At 36.9% G+C, this 25,852-nt stretch overlaps 1 protein-coding gene across 1 annotated transcript in view; it reads left to right on the forward strand.

Moving 5' to 3' along the window:
* CAPRIN1 (cell cycle associated protein 1) overlaps window positions 1–25,852 on the forward strand; it is a 38,350-nt gene that overhangs the window by 5,621 nt on the left and 6,877 nt on the right. The window contains exons 3-15 of the mRNA XM_072759098.1: window positions 8,792–8,854; window positions 8,969–9,055; window positions 12,294–12,532; window positions 12,619–12,701; window positions 15,254–15,391; window positions 17,603–17,655; window positions 17,733–17,819; window positions 19,826–19,981; window positions 20,064–20,172; window positions 21,797–21,858; window positions 22,355–22,465; window positions 22,690–22,839; window positions 23,743–23,893. Of these exons, the coding sequence (XP_072615199.1) occupies window positions 8,792–8,854; window positions 8,969–9,055; window positions 12,294–12,532; window positions 12,619–12,701; window positions 15,254–15,391; window positions 17,603–17,655; window positions 17,733–17,819; window positions 19,826–19,981; window positions 20,064–20,172; window positions 21,797–21,858; window positions 22,355–22,465; window positions 22,690–22,839; window positions 23,743–23,893 (1,489 nt within the window). The remainder of the gene's footprint in view (window positions 1–8,791; window positions 8,855–8,968; window positions 9,056–12,293; window positions 12,533–12,618; window positions 12,702–15,253; window positions 15,392–17,602; window positions 17,656–17,732; window positions 17,820–19,825; window positions 19,982–20,063; window positions 20,173–21,796; window positions 21,859–22,354; window positions 22,466–22,689; window positions 22,840–23,742; window positions 23,894–25,852) is intronic.

The raw sequence follows: 25,852 nt of genomic DNA on the forward strand, positions 1-25,852 counted from the left end.
GTATGTAAGCAATAGAGAAGAATGAGAGAGTAGCAGGAGAGACGTTCAGCCAAAGTTGGAATTGTAAATTGCTTGGCTTCTGCTCATTTCTTTATCTCTCCCACTAGTTACTCCGGTGCTTTTGTTGGAGCATGAGCGCAAAAACATACATGAAAGAGACTATTGGGCAGAGTTCAGAATTCATATTTCCTGAGGAAAAGGGAAGGTGTGCTTCTTGGCCATGCTCAGCTAAAGTAGACTGTTTCCTTTAACGTTCTGTACTATCTATTGTCTCTATACTTCCTTTACATTTTTATATTCTTTTATGTTCTTTCTTACCTTATGTGTTTTTCTAAATAGGTAGAAATCTCTGGGGCAGAGATTATGAATGATATCACACTGTGCCTTACACATCGTAGATTCTAAATAAATACTTGTTAGTTTGACTAAATCATTATATAGAAGTATTTGTAGCTTCATCAGCAAAAACCCTGTTAAGGTGGATTAATCCATGAGGGAGAAAATGATTTTTGTACAGAGCTATTTACTGCAGTGTTTTTACTGATAGAAATTTTCCTGAAGAATTTTCTTTTCTTTTGATCTTTTCAGTGAGTAACGTTGTTGAGTAGGCAACTAGAGCACACTTTAAAATCTTGGTACTATAAGCATGATTTGTAAGTAGCCTTAGGAAGGAGGGACATAGGTGATTCTTGGTATTTGAATCGTTGTAAATTATTAGAAATTTAATTGTGTTCCCCATAATGTTGTTATCCAAACATAGAAGTAAATGAAATCTACTTCAATCATTGGGGGAAAAAAAAACCCCTTTGGTCTCCATTTTAAATGAATTACAGTTCCCAAGTTTTTACTTTGAACTCTCAACAGAGTTCAAAAAATTCAGTGGTATTGACTCATCCTAAAGGGTAGTTTGGTTTAAGCAACTGATAATTCAAAAGATACTCGTTAAGATTATCAACAATCATTTGTTTTCTAAATGGACAAGCTTTAGACTTTTTATGAATATAATTCAAAGTAAGTGATACTGGAACTCTTTAACATTATACTTTTTTGTTTTCCAATTAGGGTCAGCTGCTTCCATTCATTCAGACTTAACTACACAATTACAGCCATGGTCGAGGAATAAAGATTTTTACAGGCTTCACCTTCTACCTTTTTTTTTTTTTTTTTTTTTCCTCGTCAGTGGGACAAAAATCTTATCAAATTAAACTCCTGGTTACTTAACTTGCTTGGAAAAACGTTCTCTTACTGTTTAAGAAATCCTGCATTCTTGACAAGTATTCACTTAGTTTCTGCATTGAGTCGGTCTTAGTGGGCCTGGTTCTCTCTTTCAGTTTTGGGCGACTCTTTTTTTTTAAAAGATTTTATTTATTTATTAATGATAATCACACACACACACACAGAGAGGGGCAGAGACACAGGCAGAGGGAGAAGCAGGCTCCATTGCAGGGAGCCCGATGCGGGATTCGATCCCGGGTCTCCAGGATCGCGCCCTGGGCCAAAGGCAGGCGCTAAACCGCTGCGCCACCCAGGGATCCCTGGGCAACTCTTTAAGATCTTTTTGTTAGAAGTCACCTCTCAACCCACCCTTCCCCCTGCTCCCCACAGTATTACTACTTTGTTTTCTGGAACAGAGCAGACTTCTGCTACATGAGAAGGCTTCCAGCATTTGAAGAGAGCTGTTCTGGATCATCTATAGATTGTTGTACTGTATATATATATTTCTCTCTACCTTCCTTTTTACAATTGAGGAACTTTTCTTGTTCTTTTCCTGTCTCCTATGAATTTTACTAGCAACTGTCAATTGAATTGGTGGAGGGTGAACAGGAGGCAGACAGCTGCCTATTGCCATTGTGCCTATGTGCCATTATGTGGGCACAGTGAGTACTGATATTTCTAGGTGAAGAACAGGGGATGTAGGGATTGGGGACTTGAAATAGTATCTGGAAAGGCCACTGAATATTATGGGAAGTTGAGAAGAAAAGAAATCCTGATCTTTTGTTTTTGCATTTGTCTTTCTGTAGATTTTCAGTACTATAGAAGTAACTTCTTTAGCTTGGAGAGACGCAGAATAACTTAGAGATAGGTGTAACTTAGAGATAGGTGCTCTCGTTACTTTTGTTATTTTAGGCTTCGTTTTTAACTTTTTTTGTCTCAGTTTGGAGATCTCTTTAATTGAGAACAGAAGTTACATAGTTTCCTGGATAGCCAAACTAGTTTTTTCAGATGTCCCCTCCTAATCTTTCTTGTTGTAACTATTTATAATTGTCTAGTTAGAGAATTTTTGTTTTTTTAGAGTCTCTTTTGCTATTTCTTTTTAATTGTATAATTTAAAAAGTTTTCTTTATTCATTTATGGAATTTTTGGGGTTAGCAGGAAGGAAAGAAAGCTCAGGAGGGTAGCTATTTTGGATATTCATTTTCTGGCACCCTCATAGCACTGTACCAAATTTTTATTTTATTTTTATTTTTTTATTTTTTTAAATATTTATTTATGAGAGAGAGAGAGAGGCAGAGGAGGAGGGAGAAGCAGGCTCCATGCCGGGAGCCCGACGCGGGACTCGATCCCGGGACTCCAGGATTGCGCCCTGGGCCAAAGGCAGGCGCCAAACCGCCAAGCCACCCAGGGATCCCCTGTGCCAAATTTTTAAAAAACGATTTCAGTAAACCAACTTTTGTGGTGATGAAACCTTTGGGCGTCCATCTCCACTAGAACGGACGATCTAGTTGTACCGCAATTTAGTAACATAATACTACTCTGGAGAAAAGAGGAAAACAGCAGCAGGGCAAAAATGAAATGTAACAAGGGCTAGAATCCAGAATGACATAAAGGAAGAACATACTGAGGCACAAATGATTTTTCTGGAATTGATGACCTCAGGCGAGTTATTAACTGCCTTGTCTTTCAGTTTTTAGTTAGGTGAAATCTGATTGATAGTAGCCCTTGCTGATTGGGTTAGTTACTTGATATTTTAAATTTGAATGTTACATAGTGAATACTGTCAACTATTAAAAGCAACAAAGAGGAGTTAGGGTGGGACTGGGCAGCACTTTTTGGGGTAATTATTTCTTAGGGCCACATACTGTCTTTTGACATTTACTGGGTATAGTCACATCTCTATCCTGTGGTTCCCTTTTAGAGACTGGATATTCTGGGAAATGGCCTGATTTTTATCTTGCTCATATGGGGTGCTGCAGATGAATATTTAATACTCTCAGGATGCTCAGTAGTTTGAAAGGAACCCTAAATTGAATTTCAAGATAGGTGTTTCAAGGTAGAAAGAATCTCAGAGGACAGGCTTTTGTTATCAGTATTGTGATGGGCTTTTTAATGAAGATATCTATTTATGCTAGGAAAACAGCTCCATTTTCCAGAAAAAAAAATACTTAATATGCATTTTATGTGGATGCTATGAGTAATTGACCAATTTGTTAATAGTAGGTGTTAGGTAGTCATGGTCTAGCTTAGGGAAGAAAAAAGCTGTGTTTGTTCAGAGCTCTTTTACTCCTGTCCTTGCCCCCTTGTGTTCATTGGAGTTCATGTTGGATCAGTCATTGTGAAAAGCAAGTTCTTGTTTACATAATTGTTTAGTTCATACTGCTATTTTAACCTCAAATGAACAGTTTTTCTACTTGGACTTAATTTAAGCCATTTGAATGGGATGTGACAGTAGGAATGAAGCCAGTCAAGATAGTGTCATTTGTCTTTGAGATTCTTGGGACTCCTGCAGATACCACATCCTTTTTTGTTGTTGTTGTTGTTTTAAATCTCTGAAAGCTACTTAGGAATAAGCTGGGACTGCAAGCCACCCTCATTTTGAAAGGCAAAAAATTGGACCAGTTGATTGTCCTAAGAGGCTTTCTGTTGCTCGTGCAAAATTTGGCACTCACCAGTACAGTTTAATTATAAAGTGCTCTACGCTTCTGGACAGTGCATAATTTAATGAAAGTACTACTGTGAATGGGAGATAGTAACCCCTCAGTGTTCAGATCATAAATGGATCTTTTCTTATGTAAATGACTAGGTTTATTTAGGAAACCACCACTCAACAAGGTTTCTGAGTTTGTTTAAAGCTAAACTTGAACCAGATTGAGGCTGCCATATAATTTTTATGGTCACAATTTGTTTCAGATGTTTGATTCAGAATAATTTATTTCTGTATTCTACTGGACCCAATATTACAAGGGAATTACAATGTATTTGATCTAGGTGAGTGTTTCCTCAAACTTAAGCACACAATTAGGATTACCCAGAGGGCTTGATAAAACACAGAGGCACCTGGGATGGTGCTGGAGACCTCACATTTCTTTTTTTTTTTTTTTTAAGGTTTAATTTTTTTTTTTTTTTTTAAGTGACCTATATACCACCATGAGCTCAAACTCACAACCTCAAGATCAAGAGTTGCATGCTCCATGGACTGAGCCAGCCAGGCACCATGATAATTTATATTTCTAACAGGTTCCTAGTGGATGCTGATAGGTTGCTGGTTTGGGGACCGCACTTTAAAAATGACTGATTTATAGATCAACACAAGGTCACCTAAGCAGCCAGGAGATCCTGTATTATACTGATAAAACAAACAAACCAAAACTAGCCCTTTAACGTGGAACAGTTTTTTAATGGTCCCTGCAGTCTTATTAGTAAGTTTGAGTTTCCTTAAATGAGGGCTGTTTATTAGGAACTTTGACCAGACTTAGCATCCTGCTTTTTTGAAGATTAGGTCAGAACAAGGGGCTAGAATATTTTTAATAGAATAGCAAATACTAATGGCTATCGAGGAAGAAATGTAAGACTGTAATGAGACTTTTGTTTTACTATGGTTAGAAAAATGTTTTACAAAAGAGCTGTAGTTCCCATCATGGAATTAATGGCATTTTTTGATTGCGTCACTACAGCTGCGTTAATTCAACTCACCAGGTATAAGGAAGGGTGGGTCAGCTTTAGAAAATCCCCTTCAAAAGGTCTTTGAGATTTTTCAGTTATCATGACTTTTTAAACGTTTCTTCTGTCAAAGTAGATTCATTTTTTATGGTGTCAGTGTCAGTCCTCCCTTTAAAAATTATGGCTCTTAAATCATGGATTGAAAAATTTGAAACCCATTCTAGCAACATAAAAGTCAAATTAGATATATGAGTTTTAATGAAATAGATCTTTGTTTTGGCTGCAAAGTTTCTACATAGTTTTGGTGACTGTTCAGTGAAGAGCTGTACTTTGAAACTCAGTTGCACATAGCAGCTGCTTTCCCTGTCTTTTGATTTCCCTTTTAACCTTGTTCCAGTTGCTCCTGTGTAATAAGTTACTCCAAAACTTACTCCATTTTCTTATGCACACAGATTATGCCTGTTGGGGATTCAGACGGTGCACACGGTGGCATTCGTGTCTTTGCTCTGATTCCTGGCACCTCAGCTGGGGAGACTTAAGGCTTGTTCACCCTCATGTCTGTTGCCTGGGTTAGCATGACTCTAGCACTAGGATTGCTGATCAGAGTTCTTGCGTAAGGCCTCTTGGGGGCTTGGCTGCCTCATGGCATGGCCACTTCAAGGTTATTGGATTCTTTACGGGATGGCTTGGGGCTCCAAACATGAGTGTTTTAGTGACCAGCAAACAGGACAGAGAAACACTGCTTGTATGACACAGCCTTGGAAGTCACACAGGATCACTTCTGCTGTACTCTGGTGGTTGAAGCCCACTTAATATAGTGGCTGGGGAATTGGACTAGTTCTAAGTGGGGGCAATGCTAAGGTTACATGGTAGAAGAGTATGTGGAACTGCAGATGTACCCATCTTTGGAAGATGTCAGATGCCTTAGAGTTTTGGGTTGGGTAAATACTAATTTTTTTTTTTTTAAAGATTTTTAAAAAATTTATTTATTAGAGACAGAGAAAGAGAAAGAGATACAGGCAGAGGGAGAAGCAGGCTCCATGCAGGGAGCCTGACGTGGGATTCGATCCCTGGATCCCAGGATCATGCCCTGGGCTGAAGGCAGGCGCTAAACCGCCGAGCCACCCGGGCTGCCCTAAATTTGTTATTTTGTAGAAAATTGGAGCTTTTCTGCTTGAGGATAGCTTATTGTGATACGAGATAGTATAGATTCATATTCAAGGATTATTGCATGTTAACATCTTGGCAGAATCTTAAAATCTGTCATTCTTAATACCTTTTTTATGGCATGAAGTTTTAGTCTATTATACAAACGGTGTGTGTTCATTGCAGAATATCTAAGTGTATAAAACAAAGCGAAAGGAAAAAAGTTCCACCATTAAAAAAAAACAAACATTAAACATTAAACATTAAAACAAACATTAAAAAAACACAACCCTTTTCATATATATATTTATATGTATACATTTTTTAGGAATTTGATTTGACATTCATTTTGATTGGCATGTATGTTTTAAGTTCTTAAGTCATTAAATGATAAAGCTAAGCTAGATAAATAAAACTCTATCCTAGGAGGGATACATAGTGTGCTCAACTCTATTACTTTAGATTTAGCAACAGCTTCTTTGAAAAATGTATAAAAAGGGAAGATAATAAATGCCAGCTATAAGCTAATAGCTGTTTTTCTTTTGCGTGGTAGTGAATTCAGAATTTTTGCTGTACCAGCACTACATTTCAGGCCCTCTTTCCAATCTCCTCTTTTCTATTAACTGTATATTTCTAAATAGAGGAATCCTGACCATAATTAGGTATTATTATACCCTAAGTTGTCATCATTAAAAGCAAATCTTGTTTGGTTTCTAATTTCTTAAAAGAAAAGTAGCCTACCTTTTTAAAAAAGAATGAACTGTCTTTATTCATCCTCAAAGAGTGTTCAAAGGCAGTTGATCATATCTTTTTTTACCTGGAATTAGGCCTGCCTTCATTTTTCAACTGGTAAACCTAAATTTTATACTTTCAGCTGGAGGTTATCTTGTGAAATAATCCGCCTAAGAATACAATTGGATACTTTCATCAACCTTTAATTTTTTTAAAGATTTATTTATTTGGCAGCGCACGCATGCAGGCGACAACTGGGGGAGCAGGAGAGGGAGAAGCAGGCTCCCTAGCAAGCGGGAAACCTGACGTGGGGCTCCATCCCAGGACCCTGGGATCATGACCTGAGCTAAAGGCGGGCCCTTAACTCACTGAGCCGCCCAGCCTTTAATGTTTTTAATGTTTATCTTGGTTTTATTTACCTCCAAGATAACTAGGAATTGTTAGGCTTTTTTTTTTTTAAGATTATTTATTTGAGAGAGAGAGAGAGAGAGAGAGAGAGAGAATGAGCTGAGGGGGAGGACGAGAAGCAGACTTCCCCACTGAGTGGGGTGCCCAACATGGGGTGCAATCCCAGGACCCTGGGATCATGACCTGAGCCAATGGCAGATGCTTAACCCACGGAACCACCCAGGTATCCCATTAGGCTTTTTAATTTAGGGTGGAATGGTTATGTAAGTTGACTATTTCTAGTATAAAGGAAATGTATCATTTGACCTAAAATGAATTAGTATTATTTTTAAACTTATTTTGACCCTGAATGCATTTTATCAGAATTATTTTATTTCTTTTTAGATTTATTTATTCATAGAGACACAGAGAGAGAGAGAGAGGCAGAGACAACAGGCAGAGGGAGAAGCGGGCCCCATGCAGGGAGCCAGACGTGGGATTCGATCCTGGGTCTCGAGGATCACAGCCTGGGTGGCAGGTGGTGCTAAACCGCTGTGCCACCAGGGCTGCCCTCAGAATTATTTTTTATTTTGTTTCATGTTAATTTTATTTTTGCGATGGGTAAGGAACAAGTGTGTGTTCATAATTTATTGTGATTTATATTAATTAAATTTTTCCCCCTTGGGGGTGCCTGGGTGACTCAGTTGGTTAAGCTTTCAACTCTTGATTTCAGCTCAAGTGATGAACTCAGTGTTGAGCCCCCATGTCAGGCCCACATTGGGCATGGAGTCTACTTAGATTCTCTTTCTCTCTCCTTCTGCCCCTCCCTCTGTCCCCACTCTTAAAATAAATTTTCTCCCCCTTAATTTAGGTTTCTATTTACTCCCTTTCTTCTGACCTTTTAAACAACTCAATTCTTGACTATTGCATTACTTGGGTATCTTTTCTTTGGGGTCTTATCAAATAGTAGTAGCCTGGGAAACTGTCAAAGTTTTCATTTTAGTGAAAATAATGATGACTTAAACCAGAGGTGAGTTTTCTGTTCCCACTGTCACACGTTTAATTCCACGGGTGAGAAAATAAAGCAAAGCTGTTGACTAGCACACTATCCATAGGTGAAGTGATAACTCAAAGTATCATGTTATTTAAAAGCATGATGGATGAAGCACCTCAAAGATAATATGCACTTGGGTTTTATTCGGGCGAAATACGCTTTTTGTATCAGTCTCATGAATTCTTTGGCAAGGGGCAAGAGAGGGACAAGAGAATTTAGCACTATAAAATGTCTGATATGCTCCTGTATCAGGATTGTAACCAAATTGTGGCCCTCATTTGTGTGGGTAGGAATTATTTGTGCAGGCCATCTGATGCATATCCTTTTTGAAAAACCTAAAGAATAAGCAATGTTATGTCATTGGCTTGTACAAAATTTGGTGTCATTCTATAGGGGCTAGAATACCTACATTCGTTTTTTTAGCTCACTATTAAACTAACTTATGCGTTAACTTAAATTGAAGTTAACTAAAAAGTATCTTTACGTCAAAATTTGAGATGAACTTTAGAGGATTTTATAGGTTTGTTGTTTCATCATGGTTAGGCTGGCATATATTTTAATGTGGGGCATAATATTTTTTTTCTCTTAATGTAGGGCAAGCTTGATGATTACCAGGAACGAATGAACAAAGGGGAAAGGCTTAATCAAGATCAGCTGGTAAAGATGCTATATTTTATTAAAGACTATATATGCTCACTGTTTTTAATAAGAAAATTAATTTGTAGTTCTTTGTGTTTTTAGTAAAGTTGGGTCTTGTCTCTGCTATTTTAGGATGCCGTATCTAAGTACCAGGAAGTCACAAATAACTTGGAGTTTGCAAAAGAATTACAGAGGAGTTTCATGGCATTAAGTCAAGATGTAAGTAAAAGACCATAAATATGTTTATGAAATATTAAAAATAAGGAAAGCAGAAATTTTGTTGTTGCTTTGGGGTTTTGTCCTTGCATTACCATTGATAAGTCTCTGCAAGCGGAGAGAATTGGATCCAGGTATACCTAAGATGCTTTCCAATTCTGTAAAGTTTAATGTAACACCTGGTAGATGCCTGAGGACTGAGGTTTCAGATATGACAAACATATGTAGTAGTTACCCTAAATATCTCATTGTTAAAAAAAAAATTAGCTTTTATATATATACATACACAGACACACAAACTTATTTTCCATATATTCCTTGTATGTAAACATTTATTTTCCACATATTCCTTTATGCCTAGTGACCATCCTACCAAAGTTTCTATATGAACTTTCAGAAAATAGAGTTTTGTTTTTATAATTGGTAATTACAGCTTCCATTAGGGATCTTAAGTTATGTGGAGACTGGGATACATTGCTCCTTTTTTTTTTTTTTTTTTTAAAGATTTTATTTATTCATGATAGTCACAGAGAGAGAGAGAGAGAGAGAGAGAGGCAGAAACACAACACAGGCAGAGGGAGAAGCAGGCTCCATGCAGGGAGCCTGACGTGGGATTCGATCCCGGGTCTCCAGGATCGTGCCCTGGGCCAAAGGCAGGCGCCAAACCGCTGCGCCACCCAGGGGTCCCTACATTGCTCTTGTAGCAACTTGTGATCTGACAAAGTGGTGTGTTTTCCTATACATATTTTTTTTTTTTAAGATTTATTTATTTATTTATGGGGGGGAGAGAGAGAGAGAGAGGCCGAGATACAGGAGGAGGGAGAAGCAGGCTCCATGCCGGGAGCCCGACGCCGGACTCCAGGATCACACCCTGGGCCAAAGGCAGGCGCTAAACCGCTGAGCCACCCAGGGATCCCCCCTATACATGTTTTGATGTGATAGAAGTCTTTGGGAACAGGACGGAAATTAAATACAAGCAAAATCAAATGATTTGTTGAAAGTTGAGACCAGAAAATTCATATCCTTCTAATTAGCTTATTTGGAGAAAGATTAATAGCATTGAAATACAAGGTTGCTCTGATTTGGTAAAATGAATCAACAAAACAAAATTTATTATGTGATGAAAGACATTGCAGTACAGAGATACAAAGTTCTGATTCTGGAACCACACTGTTGAATCCTGATTCTGCCACTTTTACTTAATAATTGTAGGACTTTGAGTTATTGAACTTGTCTATCCCTAGGTCATTCAGGGTTTTCCAGAGAAACAGAATTAGTAGTATCGGAAGAGAAGTGGGGAGAGGGGCTGTGTCACACTGCCTCAGTTTTCTAATCTGTTAAATGGTGATAGTAATGGTCCCTACCTCATTATACGGTTATGCTTGGAATAGTATTTGGTGCATGGCTAATATATATTATGCACTTAATACTGTTACTTATTAAATTTGATTAAAGGTGGAAAGAAAGTCTTGGTAATATCCCTCAAAATGGAATAAAGGAAACTTAATTTACATCCAAGTAAGGAATTGTTCTTCACCTAGGTCAGAACCTCAGGCTTGATGAATCCTGACCAATTTCTTTTTATGATTTAAAAAAAAAATGGATCATAGAAGTAGGATTGCTGTACAGTTTATTTTTTATTTATTTATTTATTTTTTTTGCTGTACAGTTTAATAATAGAATCAGTCTATTCCTCAAGCTGCTAACACTGCATAAGTGAAAATACTTGTATTCTCCTTTGCTTCGGTTTTAACGCTGGTATTTTCAGGAGCTTTTCACTGATTGTTTAACTTCATTGGCAGTCTTTTTTATTGAACTCTGATCCTTTATTGCACTTTCCCACAATTGTTAAACACCTTTTTTGTTTTAACTCAAGAGTTCTTTAACCTAGCTCCAGCCTACCTTTTCGAGTTTCCATTTTCTTTCTTAAGCTGCTCATTTTATAGTGGCATTCTTTATCTTATTTCTTTTGCTTTCTTGACTTATTTCACATTTCCTGCCTCTCTTCCTGTATTTCCTGCCTCTGGCTACTGGCTGCCTCTCTACCATAAAATTGCACAGCCCTGACAGGCCCCGTTCCGCAATAAGGTTGAAAGCTCATCTATCTTAGGGGTAGATGTCATGTTCTCCTTGAAAGCTTTCTGTACTGCCCTAGCTTAGATTTCGTCTCTGTTCATATGTGGTATTCACTTGCCACTTACTGCTGAATATCATTTAATCTGCTACCCTCTTTGCTGCCATCACAGCAGACTTGCTCTTCTTTCTTATTGTAGACTTCATTGTTCTCCTAGGTTTCTTCCCGATTTCTGCCTTTATTGTACATTTCATATGTCTTTATTTGGTTTTCGTCCTAGTGAGGCTTGAAAAAGGGGAGAAGGTCTGAGGGAAAACACTTTCATGGCTCTTGAAAAGTCTGTCCTTTCTTTGACCCCAAGCTGAGCTACATGAGAAAAGAGAGACATACTTGGGTTTGGTTGATGCTCTCCCTTTACCTTCCCAGGAAAGCAAAAGACTACTAGTAGGAAGAGAATGGTGGGGGAAAAATGTGTGTGTACTTAGTGGGGAAAAATATATGTGTATTTAACATTTATCTATCTTCTACTACAAGTCCATTTCTATTTTTTAAAATTTATTGTTAATATTTTTTAAAGATTTATTCATGAGAGACACACACAGAGAGAGAGGCAGAGACATAGGAAGAAAGAGAAGCAGGTTCCATGCAGGGACCCCGATGTGGGGCTCGATCCCGGGACTCCAGGATCACACCCTGGGCTGAAGGCAGGCGCTCAACCGCTGAGCCACCCAGGCGTCCCAATTAATTATTGTTTTTAAGTACGTTCTACATTCAACATGGGGCTTGAACTCATGACACTGATGTCAAGAGTCGCTTGCTCTACTAATTGAGCCAGCCATGCATTCCCTAGTCACTGTTTTCAAAGTTGGGATGATAGAGTACTAGCAGCAGATTGTTGGGGGCGAGGAAGGCAGTGATGGGTTTTAGTGTCTCTTTGTGAGTCGAAGTCGGTTATTTAAAATGAAAAATTGGTGCCGTTTTTTTTCCATAGGAAAAAAACAGATGATGTAGTAAACTCTTATTTGTAAGTTGGGAATCATCATTCTATCAGCATCACAGAACTCTGAGTGAAATGTGTTGTATATACATTGGATATAAAGTTGGTTGAACTAAATTAGGAGTTTTGTGAAATTCATTTCAGTGTCATAAGCTTTTGTTTTTATGCAGATTCAGAAAACAATAAAGAAGACTGCACGTCGGGAGCAGCTTATGAGAGAGGAAGCAGAACAAAAACGTTTAAAAACTGTACTTGAGCTCCAGTATGTTTTGGACAAATTGGGAGATGATGAGGTGAGAACTGACCTGAAGCAAGGTTTGAATGGAGTGCCAATATTGTCTGAAGAAGAATTGTCGTTGTTGGATGAATTCTACAAATTAGCAGATCCTGAACGGGACATGAGCTTGAGGTATAGTGGTATTTGATAGTAGAAACTTCTAAATGTTGACTTGACAACTAAAAGGTAACTAATTAGCTTTTCATTATTATTACAAGGTTGAATGAGCAGTATGAACATGCTTCCATTCACCTGTGGGACTTGCTGGAAGGAAAGGAAAAGTCTGTATGTGGAACAACCTGTGAGTATTAACAGAAATTTTTGTTTTGTAACTAAGAATCTTTAAAGATTAGTTTTTAAATAAAACAGTATAATTTGAGAAATCTCCGAACTATGTAAACATTTACCTGCTGTTTACTTTTTTGGCTTATTCCTTTTTTTTTCTTGTTGCTCTGTGTGTGTGTGTGTGTGTGTGTGTGTGTGTGTACATCAAAAACACCAATTGTATATATGTAGAGATGGGAATCCTAACTTAACATGGCTTTGTTTATAACTTACTCTGCCCGGAGTGGACAGATTAACACCAAATAGACTTGTCAGAGATGTTGGCATTAGATAGGGACTGTTTTTCCCTTATGGCTGAAATTTTGTGAAAAATACTTACTGTACTTCCTGCATACATTCATGGTTATTGCCTATGTCTTTTAGTTTTTTTTTTTTTTTTAGACTTTTGCTAATTTGAGAGCGAAGTTTTTTTTGTATTTTTTTTAAAACCGTAATCTCAGATATTCAATGCGTATTTTAAAGAAAATAAAGGGACATTTAAGCTTCACTACCTCAGTAAATTAGGAACTTCAGGTTTATTCTGTTAGTAAATAAGAGAATAAGTTCTAATCTTCACTATTTATAAAGTTGATTTGGGGAAATAGATTTTGAACATATTAAGGTGAAAATATCTGTGTTTATACTTTATTTTTAGCTCTTTGAAAAATTGGATTAAAAGCTTTAATTGGAAAAACTGTATGATGCAATTTGGAGTGTGTTTGCTTTAAGGAAATGGGTAAATCAAATATGAGGAACCAACCTTTTTGTATCTTTTCATGTAAGAAATAATTTTATTGGTTTGTTAACTTATTTACTGTATTTCTCTGTAAAAAAAAAAAATCATTTGGGCTTCTTGATTTTAGTTCTGCCCCATAAATGTACTGAATTTATCATTTGAAGTTCAAATGGAAAGAAATTTACATATGTGTATAAACTTGTTAGCTTGAAAAAGTAGTTTTAGGTTAAGCCTGATCAGATTTTCATGATCATTACTGAGGAGTAACAAGGGTTAAATATCTAAGCTTGTAGCTTGTTTTGGTGTTTCTACCTAGTCTTGTTCATTCATCTTAGGAACGTAACATCTTTGTTGCTAACAAAAAGGTACTAATGAACTCAAATTGGTGTTTTTATGTGCATTCAGTTTTCATCCATCGGTTTTTTTTTTAAAAAACTGATTGTTCTGAGAGTCACGAGCCTCTGATGTAGGGGTAGGGAAACATGAAATGTTCATTCAAAAAGTTGTTAGTTTTATTGTTAACAGGATTAACTTTATATTTTAATACTGTCTTTGAAGTTTTTTCTGTAAAGTGACCTATTAGGAAATTAAATACATTCTACATACATAGGTACATTCTACGTGTACTATATAAGGCCAGGAAATTAAAATTAGTTCTTGACACATACATACTTCCCCTGCCACCCTGCCCCCTTAATATCCAAGTGTGCCAAATTCTGAGTTTTGACTTTCAAATATCTTTTGTTTTTTGTTTTTTTTTTCAAATATCTTTTGAATCCATCTACTTCTTTTTGTCTGCCACTATCTTCCTGTCTTTGCTAATGCAATTTAACTGAATCCACCCTCTCCAGCTCTTTAAATTCTTTTAATGGCTTTCTTTTACTTATATTTATAAAAATATATTTTATATTTACTGAATAGCTGTCTTTAACTTAAGGACCTTGCGTGTTCTGGCCCTTCCCAGACTTGTCTTTCTTTATGCTTTTTCTTCCTATGCCTCAGCCATAGCACATGCTTTCATTTTCTTGCATTTGGCACCCTTTCCCTTTATACAGGACTTTGTAAATGCTGTTGTCTCTGCCTTGGGGCAGCCCGGGTGGCTCAGCGGTTTAGTGCTGCCTGGAGACCCAGGATCGAGTACCACATCGGGCTCCCTGCATGGAGCCTGCTTCTCCCTTGCCTGTGTCTGCCTCTTTCTCTCTCTCTCATGAATAAATAAATAAAACCTTAAAAAAAAACCAAAACACTTCTGTCCTTTCTACTTACTACTCATCTTCCAGATCTGTGCTCTTGCAGCACTTACATACCAGGAAGGCCTTTGGTGTTTCTTCCTGCCGAGGTCCAGTCTCTTGTAGCTCTGTGTAGTACTTTTCACAGATGTGATTTTACTGTATTTGATTTGTGTAACTCTTTGTTGGATATAAACTTAGGGAGGGCAGATACCGTGTCTTACAAATCTTATTGTAGCCCTATTGCTTAGCACATTGTCCGACATATAGGTAGGTGCTAAATGAATAAATGATAATTGTCAGCTTTTTGTTTTGAACTATTTTAAGTATATAAAATTTATTCTTTTGAAGTTAAGTATATAAAATTTAATACTAATAGGTTCTTATTCTCTATTATTCCATAATTTCTGTTGTTGTTGGACTCTAAGGTTTTTTGTATGTTTGTGTCAGTAACAGTTGATAAGGTTTTTTTCTTACAGCAACATTTTGTAGCATGTTGAATCTTACTCATTCGGGTCAGGCGTCCTGAGATAGTCTAACATTATAATTCATATTCAATTTTAGATAAAGCACTAAAGGAAATTGTTGAGCGTGTTTTCCAGTCAAATTACTTTGACAGCACTCACAACCACCAGAATGGGCTATGTGAGGAAGAAGAGGCAGCCTCAGCCCCTACAGTTGAAGACCAGGTAGCTGAAGCTGGTAAGTACTTAGGTGGATATGAGCTTAGTTTACCGTCATGGTTTTACTTTCTTTGCCACAAGTTCAAGCTGTACATTTATTTAGCTATATGTGTACGCTTGAGGTTTTTTTTTTTTTTTTTTTTTTTTTTTTTTTTTAAGATTTTATGTTTTGATTAGAGAGCACAAGCAAGGGAGGGACAAAGGGAGAGGGAGAAGCAGACTCCTTGCTGAGCAGAGAGCTCTCTGTGGGGCTCGATCTCAGGACCCTGAGATTATGACCTGGGCTGAAGGCACCTGCTTAACCACCTGAGCCACACCCAGGTGCCTCTGCACACTGAGGTTTTTAACAAAACTTTAAGTATGATGAAATATTAAAACAATGTGTATTAAGAGTTATTCCCAGAAGTATTAAATATCAGTCATTTAAGGGTGCCTAGGTGGCTCAGTCAGTTGAGCATCTGGCTCTTATTTTTTTTTTTAAAGATTTATTTATTTATTTATTTATTTATTTATTTATTTATTTATGAGAGAGAGAGAGAGAGAGAGAGAGAGAGAGGCAGAGACACAGGCAGAGGGAGAAGCAGGCTCCAAGTCGCGGGACTTGGTCCCGGGACTCCAGGATCGTGCCCTGGGCCAAAGGCAGGCACCAAATCACTGAGCCACCCAGGGATCCCCTGGCTCTTGATATTTTGGCTCAAGATCTCAGGGTTGTGAGATTCAGCCCTGCATCTGCATCTGGCTCCATGCTGGGTGTGGAGTCTGTTTGAGATTCTCTTCCTCTCTTCCTCTCCCTCTAGTGGATTCCCCCCCCCCCCCCCCCCCCCCCAAATAGCAATCATTTATTTACTGGTCTTTTTTCTTTTATTTTATCTTTTTTTTATTTACTGGTCTTGATCACTGTTACAAACTGATTTTTTTTGTTGTTGTTGCAGTATTACTGGACTGGACGATAATTGAGGGGAAATGTTGTAGGGCTTTTTAAGTACATTGTGGCTGACATGCCCAGATTTATTATTATTTATCACGCTAGTGTATAAAGTGAATAGTATGGGGGCATGTGTGTGTTGTGTGTTTTAAATGTTGAGGTTATTATAACTCTGTAATCCTGAACTTTATACTTTTTTTTTTTCATCTTTTTAACCTATTTGTGTCTTTATATATAAATGTGATTCTTGGGGCACTTTAGTGGTTCAGTGGTTGAGCGTCTGCCTTCAGCTCAGGTTGTGGTCATTGTCAGAACATAAATTTTGTAGTGGTTAAAAAGCATGGATTTTTGAATCAGACTGCCTGGATTGAAATCTTGGCTTTGACGCTTATTAGCTATGTAACTTTGGGCAAGTGACTGAATTTCTCTACACCTCAGATTCTCTGTTTAGAGAGCAGTATGTGGGGACGTCTGGGTGGCTCAGTGGTTGAGCATCTGCCTTTGGCTCAGGTTGTGATCCTGGGGTTTTGGGATCGAATCCCACATCAGGCTCACCTAAGGGAGCCTGCTTCTCTCCCTCTGCCTATGTCTCTGCCTCTCTCTCTCTCTCTCTCTCTCTGTCTCTCATGAATAAATAAATAAAATCTTAAAAAAAATAGCAATATGTGAAATATGTTTCTCGTGTCTGGCACATAGTAGGCACTTTATGCAAGTGTTAACCTATTAGATTGAAATTAGAAGGGGGACTCCCGGGTGGCTCAGCAGTTGAGTGTCTTCCTTCGGCTCTAGTGTGATCCTGGGGTCTGGGGATCGAGTCCCACATCGGGCTTCTCATTGTGAGGAGCCTGCTTCTCCTTCTGCCTATGTCTCTGCCTCTCTGTGTCTCTCATGAATAATTAAAAAAAAAAAAAAAACAACTTAAAAAAAAACTAGAAGGGAAGATTGCACATTGGTGGAATTTATGGTTGCAGATCAACATAAGGAAGTCTCCTACCCACCTTTAACTGCTTTTACCAAGTGATTAAAGTACGAGAGTAAGATTTTAATCTGTATGTTGCTTTATAGTATCACTTCTAAGCCTAGAGAGAAGTTTTAACTTACCTCTTTATTGGCATTATACCTCATCCAGTAATTACTGTTGAACCTACTTCATTCTGGAATAAACGGTAAAGAACACTCTTTCTAAATATATTATTGAAAGAATGATGAAATACGGAAACTTATAACGTATTTGAAGTTTAAATGAATTGTTAATTTTAAAAAGATTTTGTTACATTCATGTATTTCATTTTTTTAACCTCTTAGAGCCTGAGCCAGCAGAAGAATACACTGAACAAAGTGAAGTTGAATCAACGGAGGTATGATTTTTATTTAACATTAGCTTTCTTTTTCTGCCTTTCAAGCAGAGCTCTCAAACATTTACTTTGCTTTGCAGTATGTAAATAGACAATTTATGGCAGAAACACAGTTCAGCAGTGGTGAAAAGGAGCAGGTAGATGAGTGGACGGTCGAAACAGTGGAGGTAAGCATCCTCTTGGTTGCAAGGTCCGATGTCCTTTGTTTTTATTAGTAATGTTTAGCTCTCTTAAGAACAAATAAAGATTATTAGTCCTTTGCAGTGTTAGTACATTTATTATCATAACAAACTTGATAAACATAACAAGATCATTATGTTTAAAAGATAATTTATGCCTGTGGATGTTTAAAAGAATCTCTGCTGCTCCAGCTACAGGAAACTTATATATAGTTATTTGTGTATAATTTTTTTTAAAGTACATGATTTGTGTGTTTTTCATACCAAGTTGCTCTATAAAAATCTGAGCTTCCACGTGGATAGCTTTCAGAAAAGGCCCACCTCCTAAGGGGTGTGTTGGAATGTCATCTTAGACTCTTCCTTTTCCCTAATACTCTAGACTTCCTCTAGTGTTTCTTAATTCTCTTGCTCAGCTGACATTACCTGTTTTCAGAGCCTAATGTCTAGTTCAGGTACTCCCCTTCATATTTTTCTTTTCTGACTGCCTCAGGCCATATTTACTTTTACAGGTCAATTATTAGAAAAGTTAGTTTTGATTAAGCTGCTTTTACTTGAAATTCTTAGAGGGTGCTGTGTTACCTATAAGATAAAATCAAAATGCCTTACCAAGTTTGTCCTTGAGGTCCTTTTCCATCCCCTTTTTAGGTGACTCCTTTTATATATCTGTGCTTTTCTCTTTAATATTACTGTATCAAGGTCATTCTCCAAAAGTGTAATTGTACCAGTACCTTTAGCTCTTTATTGATGTACCAAAAAGCATTATTGATAGATTCAGTAAAGAACTTGTCCTTTACTTTAGAGAGTTACCTAGTTTGGATGAAAACACTAGCAAGACTGTATTTATTTCTGAATTATGCAAGGCAGTTCAGAAATGTTAGAAGAGGGTTAGAAGAAAAATAGATCTGAAAGATCTATAGAGTGGTAATTTTTATAAGAGGTATGCAAATCCCCTGGGCCTTGACTAAGTAGATTTGGTGTATTTTTTTAGGGGAGTGAGGTAATAAGTATATAATAGCATGGGTAGAGAGGTAGAAATGAATTAGCGTATTTGCTTTATTGAATACTAGGAATGAAAAGCATGTGTTGGCAAAGTAGGAAGGTTTGGTAAGTAACAGTGCTTTTAGTTAAGTACTTTTTCCTTTTTACTGGGAGAGAAAAATGTATTATCATACCTAGCACTGTGCCAGTATGGTTTGTTCTTAAGTACTTAGTTGGTAGGGCCTTTCTAAAAGCTATTCAGATGGAATTCTAAGGAATTTTTTGAGCATCCTGGTGAGATGACAGATCAGTTAGTTGATCTTCATGGTAACAATTTAGGTAGTGATTATTATCTCATTATTGCTTATAAAAGAAGTAAGGTTATGATTTATCCAGGCTCACCAGGTATGACTTGCCCAATTTTAAACGCCAGATAGAATGTAAATTTTATGTGATTTAGACTTCCCAGAAGAGCAGAGAGTTACTACAAATAATCAGGAGAAATGATTAGATCTAGGAAAAAGGTAGGTATAGTGAGCGTTGGCTTTTGTAGCAAGTTAGATACGGTGCTAGGGCTTGATCCTATCGTATTGGCAGAGAGAATGGTAGGAACCCAAAGTTTGATGATAATAATAATTAACTTTTCTTGAGTGCTGACTATATATGAGGTACTGAGATGAATATGTATTTGATAAATACAGATTTAATTACCGTAGAAGGCATAGCAGGTTAAGCACAATACATTCTTGAAAGCAAGTATGGGTAATCTTTGAAAGCAGTTTATAAAGTAAATCTGAAGAGCTACATGGTGATCCTTTGGAATTGAGAACACCATAGAAGTGATAGCACTGAATGTTAAATTTATCATTGTGGTCAGTTTGAGTAACTACATTAAAAGCCTACTATTCTGTTTACAGTGTAGTGTCCTATATAGTTTGAGGACCTGTCATGATGGTTATGAATGGAGCTCTTGTATTTTCCCAATCTGCAGCTTTTTCCCACTTTTTCCCCTTTAGGTGGTGAATTCACTCCAGCAGCAACCTCAGGCTGCATCTCCTTCAGTACCAGAGCCCCACTCTTTGACTCCGGTGGCTCAGGCAGATCCCCTTGTGAGAAGACAGAGAGTCCAGGACCTTATGGCGCAGATGCAGGGGCCCTATAATTTCATACAGGTAGGTGGAGTTGAGGCAGAACTACCTGAAGGTTTAAGTGTTCACATTATTTCATTTAATTCCATCATATCCTAAATTGTAGGATTCAATGCTGGATTTTGAAAACCAGACACTCGATCCTGCCATTGTATCTGCACAGCCTATGAATCCGACACAAAACATGGACATGCCCCAGCTGGTTTGCCCTCCAGGTTAGTTACGGTATATTCTTATGTGAGAAACATAGGGCCAGCACTTTCAGGTTTTTTGTAAAGTATGTGAAAATTAATTTTTACCTTCTAATGTTTGCTTAACTCTTGGATCTTGTGTCTTTTAATATGATAAGAAAATGTTATTGTTTTTCCCTGTAATATGAATAACTGTAGTTCTGTTGCTTTTTTAAACCTTTTATTATCACACGTAGACTTAAGTACACGTAAATGTGGTTTGATGAGTTTTCACAAACTGATCACACCAGCACCCAGAAATGGAACATTACCTGTATCCCAGAAGCCTATTTGTGTCCCTTTTTAGTCACTGGTTACCCTCTCTTCCAGCCCTGTGGGAACCATTTCCTGATTTATAACATAGACCAATTTTGCTTGGTTTTTTAAACAAAATTAAGCATAAAAATAATAGAGGTATTTTTTTCACTGAAGGATGCTTAGAGCTTTTTAGGAGAATTTCTGAACATTTTATTTACATGAATAAAAATGAGATATAACAGTGTGAAGTGGGTAAGGGGATACTTATGAGGAAAGGGGAAGAAGATAGGCCAAAAGATAGTTGAAGTTTCAAACTCTTACTAGTCTTAACACCATTATTAGAAATAGCAGCACTAAATAGACTTGTTGGTGTCTTGTACTGGGTTAAATGGACCTCTTTTTTCGGGACCATTAATAATTTTGAGTCTTGGTTTCTTTCCCAGAACGTGTCATCATTAAGGGCACAAAAGTGTAACTGTATAAAATAACATTTAATGTCTTGTAAATCTTCAGTGTCATAAAAGGAGTTGCTGAATAGAAGCACGCTTAAGGACACAGTTAACTTTTTAAGTTAGGATTTCTCCAAAGTGTAAAGGGAGCTCGTATCTCTCAGCTCTACCAAAAGTTAGAAAACATATCAGGATTAGGCCTTCTGTAAAGGAATCAGAGTTCCTATTACTAGTGTTCATTTTCTGAATTCTGTTCAGAGGAAGAAAGTTTGTATAGCTGGAACGTTGTGCCAAAATCAACACATATAGCATTGATATAACCTGTAAGCTATTTCGATAATCACTTAATACTGAGTTCGTTAGCCTCTCCAGTGAAAATGGGTGATTTCTAAATGACTAACCACAGATCCTATTATCTTTGATTCATTAACCATGGTTGGGGAAGGGAGTTAGAAGACTGGTGGGAGTGACAGTATGCACGCTGAATTGAATATAGGATTTTTAAAGGTGTATTTTAATTTTTTCCCATGGAAGCATTTATGATTATATTGCAAGTTGATAATGTTAAAATATTACTTAGTTATTACCTATCTAAGGTGTTGAGTAAGGCTATTTTCATGGGTAACTCTGGCATTGATTCCTGCGTATTCTGCTCTATACTTCTTTGTTAGTGCTTTTTCACTAATGTCTTCAGAACTCCAAAATGAAAGTCATTGTGAGAGTTGACTAATAATACTAACTACCTGGAAACCAAAATGCTCACTTGACAGCTTAACTCCTACCTACACTTTGCCAAATTATTTTCATGATTACTATAAAGTTTTCTTTTAGGATTTGGCTATAGACATTTTCTCTGAAGAAATTTGATTTTGGATAACTGGGTTTTTTGGTCAATTTTACAGTTCATTCTGAATCTAGACTTGCTCAACCTAATCAAGTTCCTGTACAACCAGAAGCTACACAGGTAAGAGTGACAGAAATAGTGCTGCAGGTTTGCTTTTAATCAGGTTTTGGGTCTCTTTCTTAAATTATGAAAGTCAGGAATGAATTTTATCATTGTCTGAGTCTGGCATGGGTAGCTGTCAGCCTTTAAAATTTCCATGTTACATTTACTTTTGTTTTAATAACTTAAAAAATACTGTCTTTTTGTTAAGTCTCCTGTTTATAATAGTTTATTATAAGGAAAGATGCTTTTTCATTTTGAACTGAGTAGAACTTAAGATGACATATTTTAAATGTCCTAATTCTAAAATTTAGTGTAGATATTGCCATTTAGAAGCATTTGTTGGGGACTTCATAACTGGACTTGGGTTTATTTAACTTTCAGCTTTAATATTAGATGCACTTTTTTGCAGTTAAGTTTCATAGTCTCTTTAATGGGTGTATCTGTTTCTTAGCCCTGTCTGTATTAGACTTGATTTATAACAGAAAGCAGCTTTGATTGCTTTATTTCTGTGTAGGTTCCTTTGGTTTCATCCACAAGTGAGGGGTATACAGCATCTCAACCCTTGTACCAGCCTTCTCATGCTACAGAGCAACGACCACAAAAGGAACCAATTGACCAGATTCAGGCAAGTTTCTGTTACTAGGTAACATAAACTTGATGAGGCACTTATTCATGAATTGGGCAGAGGTAAATACTGTTAATATTGTGACTCTTTTTGGACCTAATGCATGCAATACAGTATTTTGCTTTTATGAAATAGTTGAATTTCTAAACATACTAAGACTTGGATAGTAGACTTGGCTAAGTTTAGTTTACCACTAAAGTGTATCTATTCATTTTGTGTTATAGGCAACAATCTCTTTAAATACAGACCAGACTACAGCGTCATCATCCCTTCCGGCTGCTTCTCAGCCTCAGGTATTCCAGGCTGGGACAAGCAAACCATTACATAGCAGTGGAATCAATGTAAATGCAGCTCCATTCCAATCCATGCAAACGGTAATTGAACTAACATTAAATGCCTAGTGTATACTATGAACATGCCACAGTCGCAACAAAAAAGGCCTTCTTTCAGCTTTGTGTTTGAGTGTGCGTCTATCCTAACTGTAGAGTATATTTAACTGAACATAAACTGATTTTTTTCCTGCTCCCAGAGATAAATTTAAGTCTTAGGAGTTGTGTGCTCACATCTTCCTGTTTTATCGTTTTATCCTTTTCATTTGACCAAAACTAAACATGCAGAAAAGTAGACTACTACAGTGTGTGTATATAAATCATTGCCTAGATTTAACAGTAGTCTACATTTTTCCATATTTGCTTAATCTTTTATTTTTCTCAAGTTTCACATAGTAAATTTCACGTTATAGTTTGTGCTTTTTTAGTTAGTAAGCATCTCTAAATTGCAGAATTTCTAGAAAACGATGTTGAAAATAGTGTAATGGGATGCAGCTAAATCAGTGCTCATGGGAAAGTCCATAGAGTTAAATATTAAAATATTAACTTTTGATTAAAATGTCAAAAGTAAAAATGAATAAAATATTCAGTTCAAATTTAAAGTTCATAGAATTAATTTATATAAGTGACATGTGTATCCGTGATTTGCATCTTTTAAAAAGCTTTCTCATTTATAATAGCGTTTCCAAGGCTGCTGATTGTGTGTCTTTTTAAAGATTTTGATCCCTACTTAGGCTCTTCCTTAAACGTGTGTGTGTGGTGTGTGTGTGTGTGTGTGTGTGTGTGTATACACATACACACAGAGAGAGTGTATGTGTTTGAGACTTCTGTAACGTATTTACATCTGAGGTAAAACCAGCATTGAGGTCTGCCTTGTTAAAAGCAGGGAAATTATTAGCAGAAAGGGATGAAGTAATCATTTATTTTATTTACTTTACTTACTTACAGGTGTTCAATATGAATGCCCCAGTTCCTCCTGTTAATGAACCAGAAACTTTGAAACAGCAAAATCAGTACCAGGCCAGTTATAACCAGAGCTTTTCTAGTCAGCCTCACCAAGTAGAACAAACAGACCTTCAGCAAGAACAGCTTCAAACAGGTAGGAAAACGGGTGTCACTTCCTTGGCTGCTTGCTTCCCAGCATAGTTACTGACAGTATTAGGATTTAGATTTTGGAGTGGCAGTGTCTAAGAGTTTTGTTTTAGTAGACCTTATAGATTTTTCATTATACATCCTGAATTAAATCAAGTCCATATGTGAATTATTTGCATTTATTTTGGAGACCTGACACCAATTTTCTTTTGATCACTAAGCATTCATAATATTGCCATTTCATTCTGTGATTTTAGTGGGACTAAACTTGTTACTTAAATTATGACCAACTTTACTTTTAATTGCTCATTAAGTGGAGGCAGGTAGCATGATAGCTGGTAGGTAGGAAGTCAGTTACGCAGTTAAGAAGCAGTAAGGAGTTGCATTGGTTATCAGGATAACTGCAAAAATCTTTAGTTAGGATAAAACATGCAAAAATCTCCTGGTAGTTGTATATGGTAGACAAGGTTGAAACAAAGTGTTTGTTGGTAAGTAAAGTCATTCCTAAGTTGGCTAGTTACCACACCCATCACAATAATGAAGATAAAGATAAATTGTAGATTTCTTTAAGGCATGAAATACCTGCTTTTCGGTCTTTGGTTATGTAGAGCCCAGGTTGTTTAATTGGCATCCCACAACAAGCTAGCAAACCTTGCTAAAATCATAGGAGTTTAATTTTACCAGACTGATTTAAATAACTATGAAATATTCTAATTGCCAATTCCTTGATAGACTTGGATCAACATTATGGATTTTTCAGTATTAAATTTTTACATATCCTTGTAGTATTCAGCACCAGTAAATAGTAGGGAGTCTGAATCAGCTGTAATCTGATACGTATTTATCCGTTGTGCTGTGTTCAGCTCCTGAGTGATAAAACTGGGCTTTGTGCTCTCAGGTTCCTTTAATTATTGCCATGTTCTCATAAGCATGTCAGCACAAAGTCTAAAGGCCCCTAATATTATACGTGTTCCACAGCAAATTGTACTATGTAGTCAGGAACAACCTGAAAGAGGGATATGGCAAAATTCTAGCTATTATTTATGGACTTAGAATTTATGCTGTACCAAACACTTTGATAGAAATTCTGGTGGCTTTTTGTTTTTTTAAGGAATTCTATTTTTAAATGAAGAACACACTTTAATTGTATTGCTGTGAGTTTTCATGCAGTCATGTTTGACCAAGACTAATAAATTTCTTACTGATAAAAAAGTTGAGTTGAAAATTTACTTTTGACTACTCTCTACATGCATGTGAATGAGTCTGTACAGATAGAAAATGTTACCTATAATCATAATACTTGTGTGTAATTTTGAATTTGGAGAATGTAGTGAAAGGTAGTCTGTAGAAAGATCACCCTGTGAATAGTATAATTGGTCCATTAATTGCATAGTTCAGAAAGGAGCCATTACCCCTTCTCCTAGGCATACTTGCGCTTTTTCTTTGCAAAAAAGCATTCTAAGAACTGATAAATGTGTTTGGGGTTTCTTGAGGATATAAAATGTATCAGGTGAAGTTTTTCAAGAATTACACCAGCTTTTCTCTCTGCCTAAACATGGGAGGTTTGGGCTGGCAAGAGGCTGGCTGATTTTTTTTTTTGTGTTCCTGGGCTGTGGGCCTTCCCTTAGTGTCTGCCTTCCTCATCTCCCAAAGGTAGTTTTGCATCCTGTTTTTCTTTTTTATCATGAATTATAAGCACTATAGTAATACCAGACAGGTACCTCAGGATATAATTTTTGAAGATTTCTAGATTCTAGACCTATCCTCATTGTGGAAGGAGGGGGTGTGCAAGGTTAGTATGAACCTTCTAGGATCCTCTCTTTACCTCATCAGGTTGGGTGCCAGCGTGAGCACTATTTAACTGTCTTGTAAATTGGTTGTACTTAAAATACTTGAAATGGAATCAGGCCTTAAGGGAGGTGTAAGTTGAAGGTGTCTGCTGATTTATCTTTATAATTACTGAATA

This window comes from Vulpes vulpes, chromosome 5 (genome assembly GCF_048418805.1).
Source record: "Vulpes vulpes isolate BD-2025 chromosome 5, VulVul3, whole genome shotgun sequence".
NCBI classification, from domain to species: domain Eukaryota; kingdom Metazoa; phylum Chordata; class Mammalia; order Carnivora; family Canidae; genus Vulpes; species Vulpes vulpes.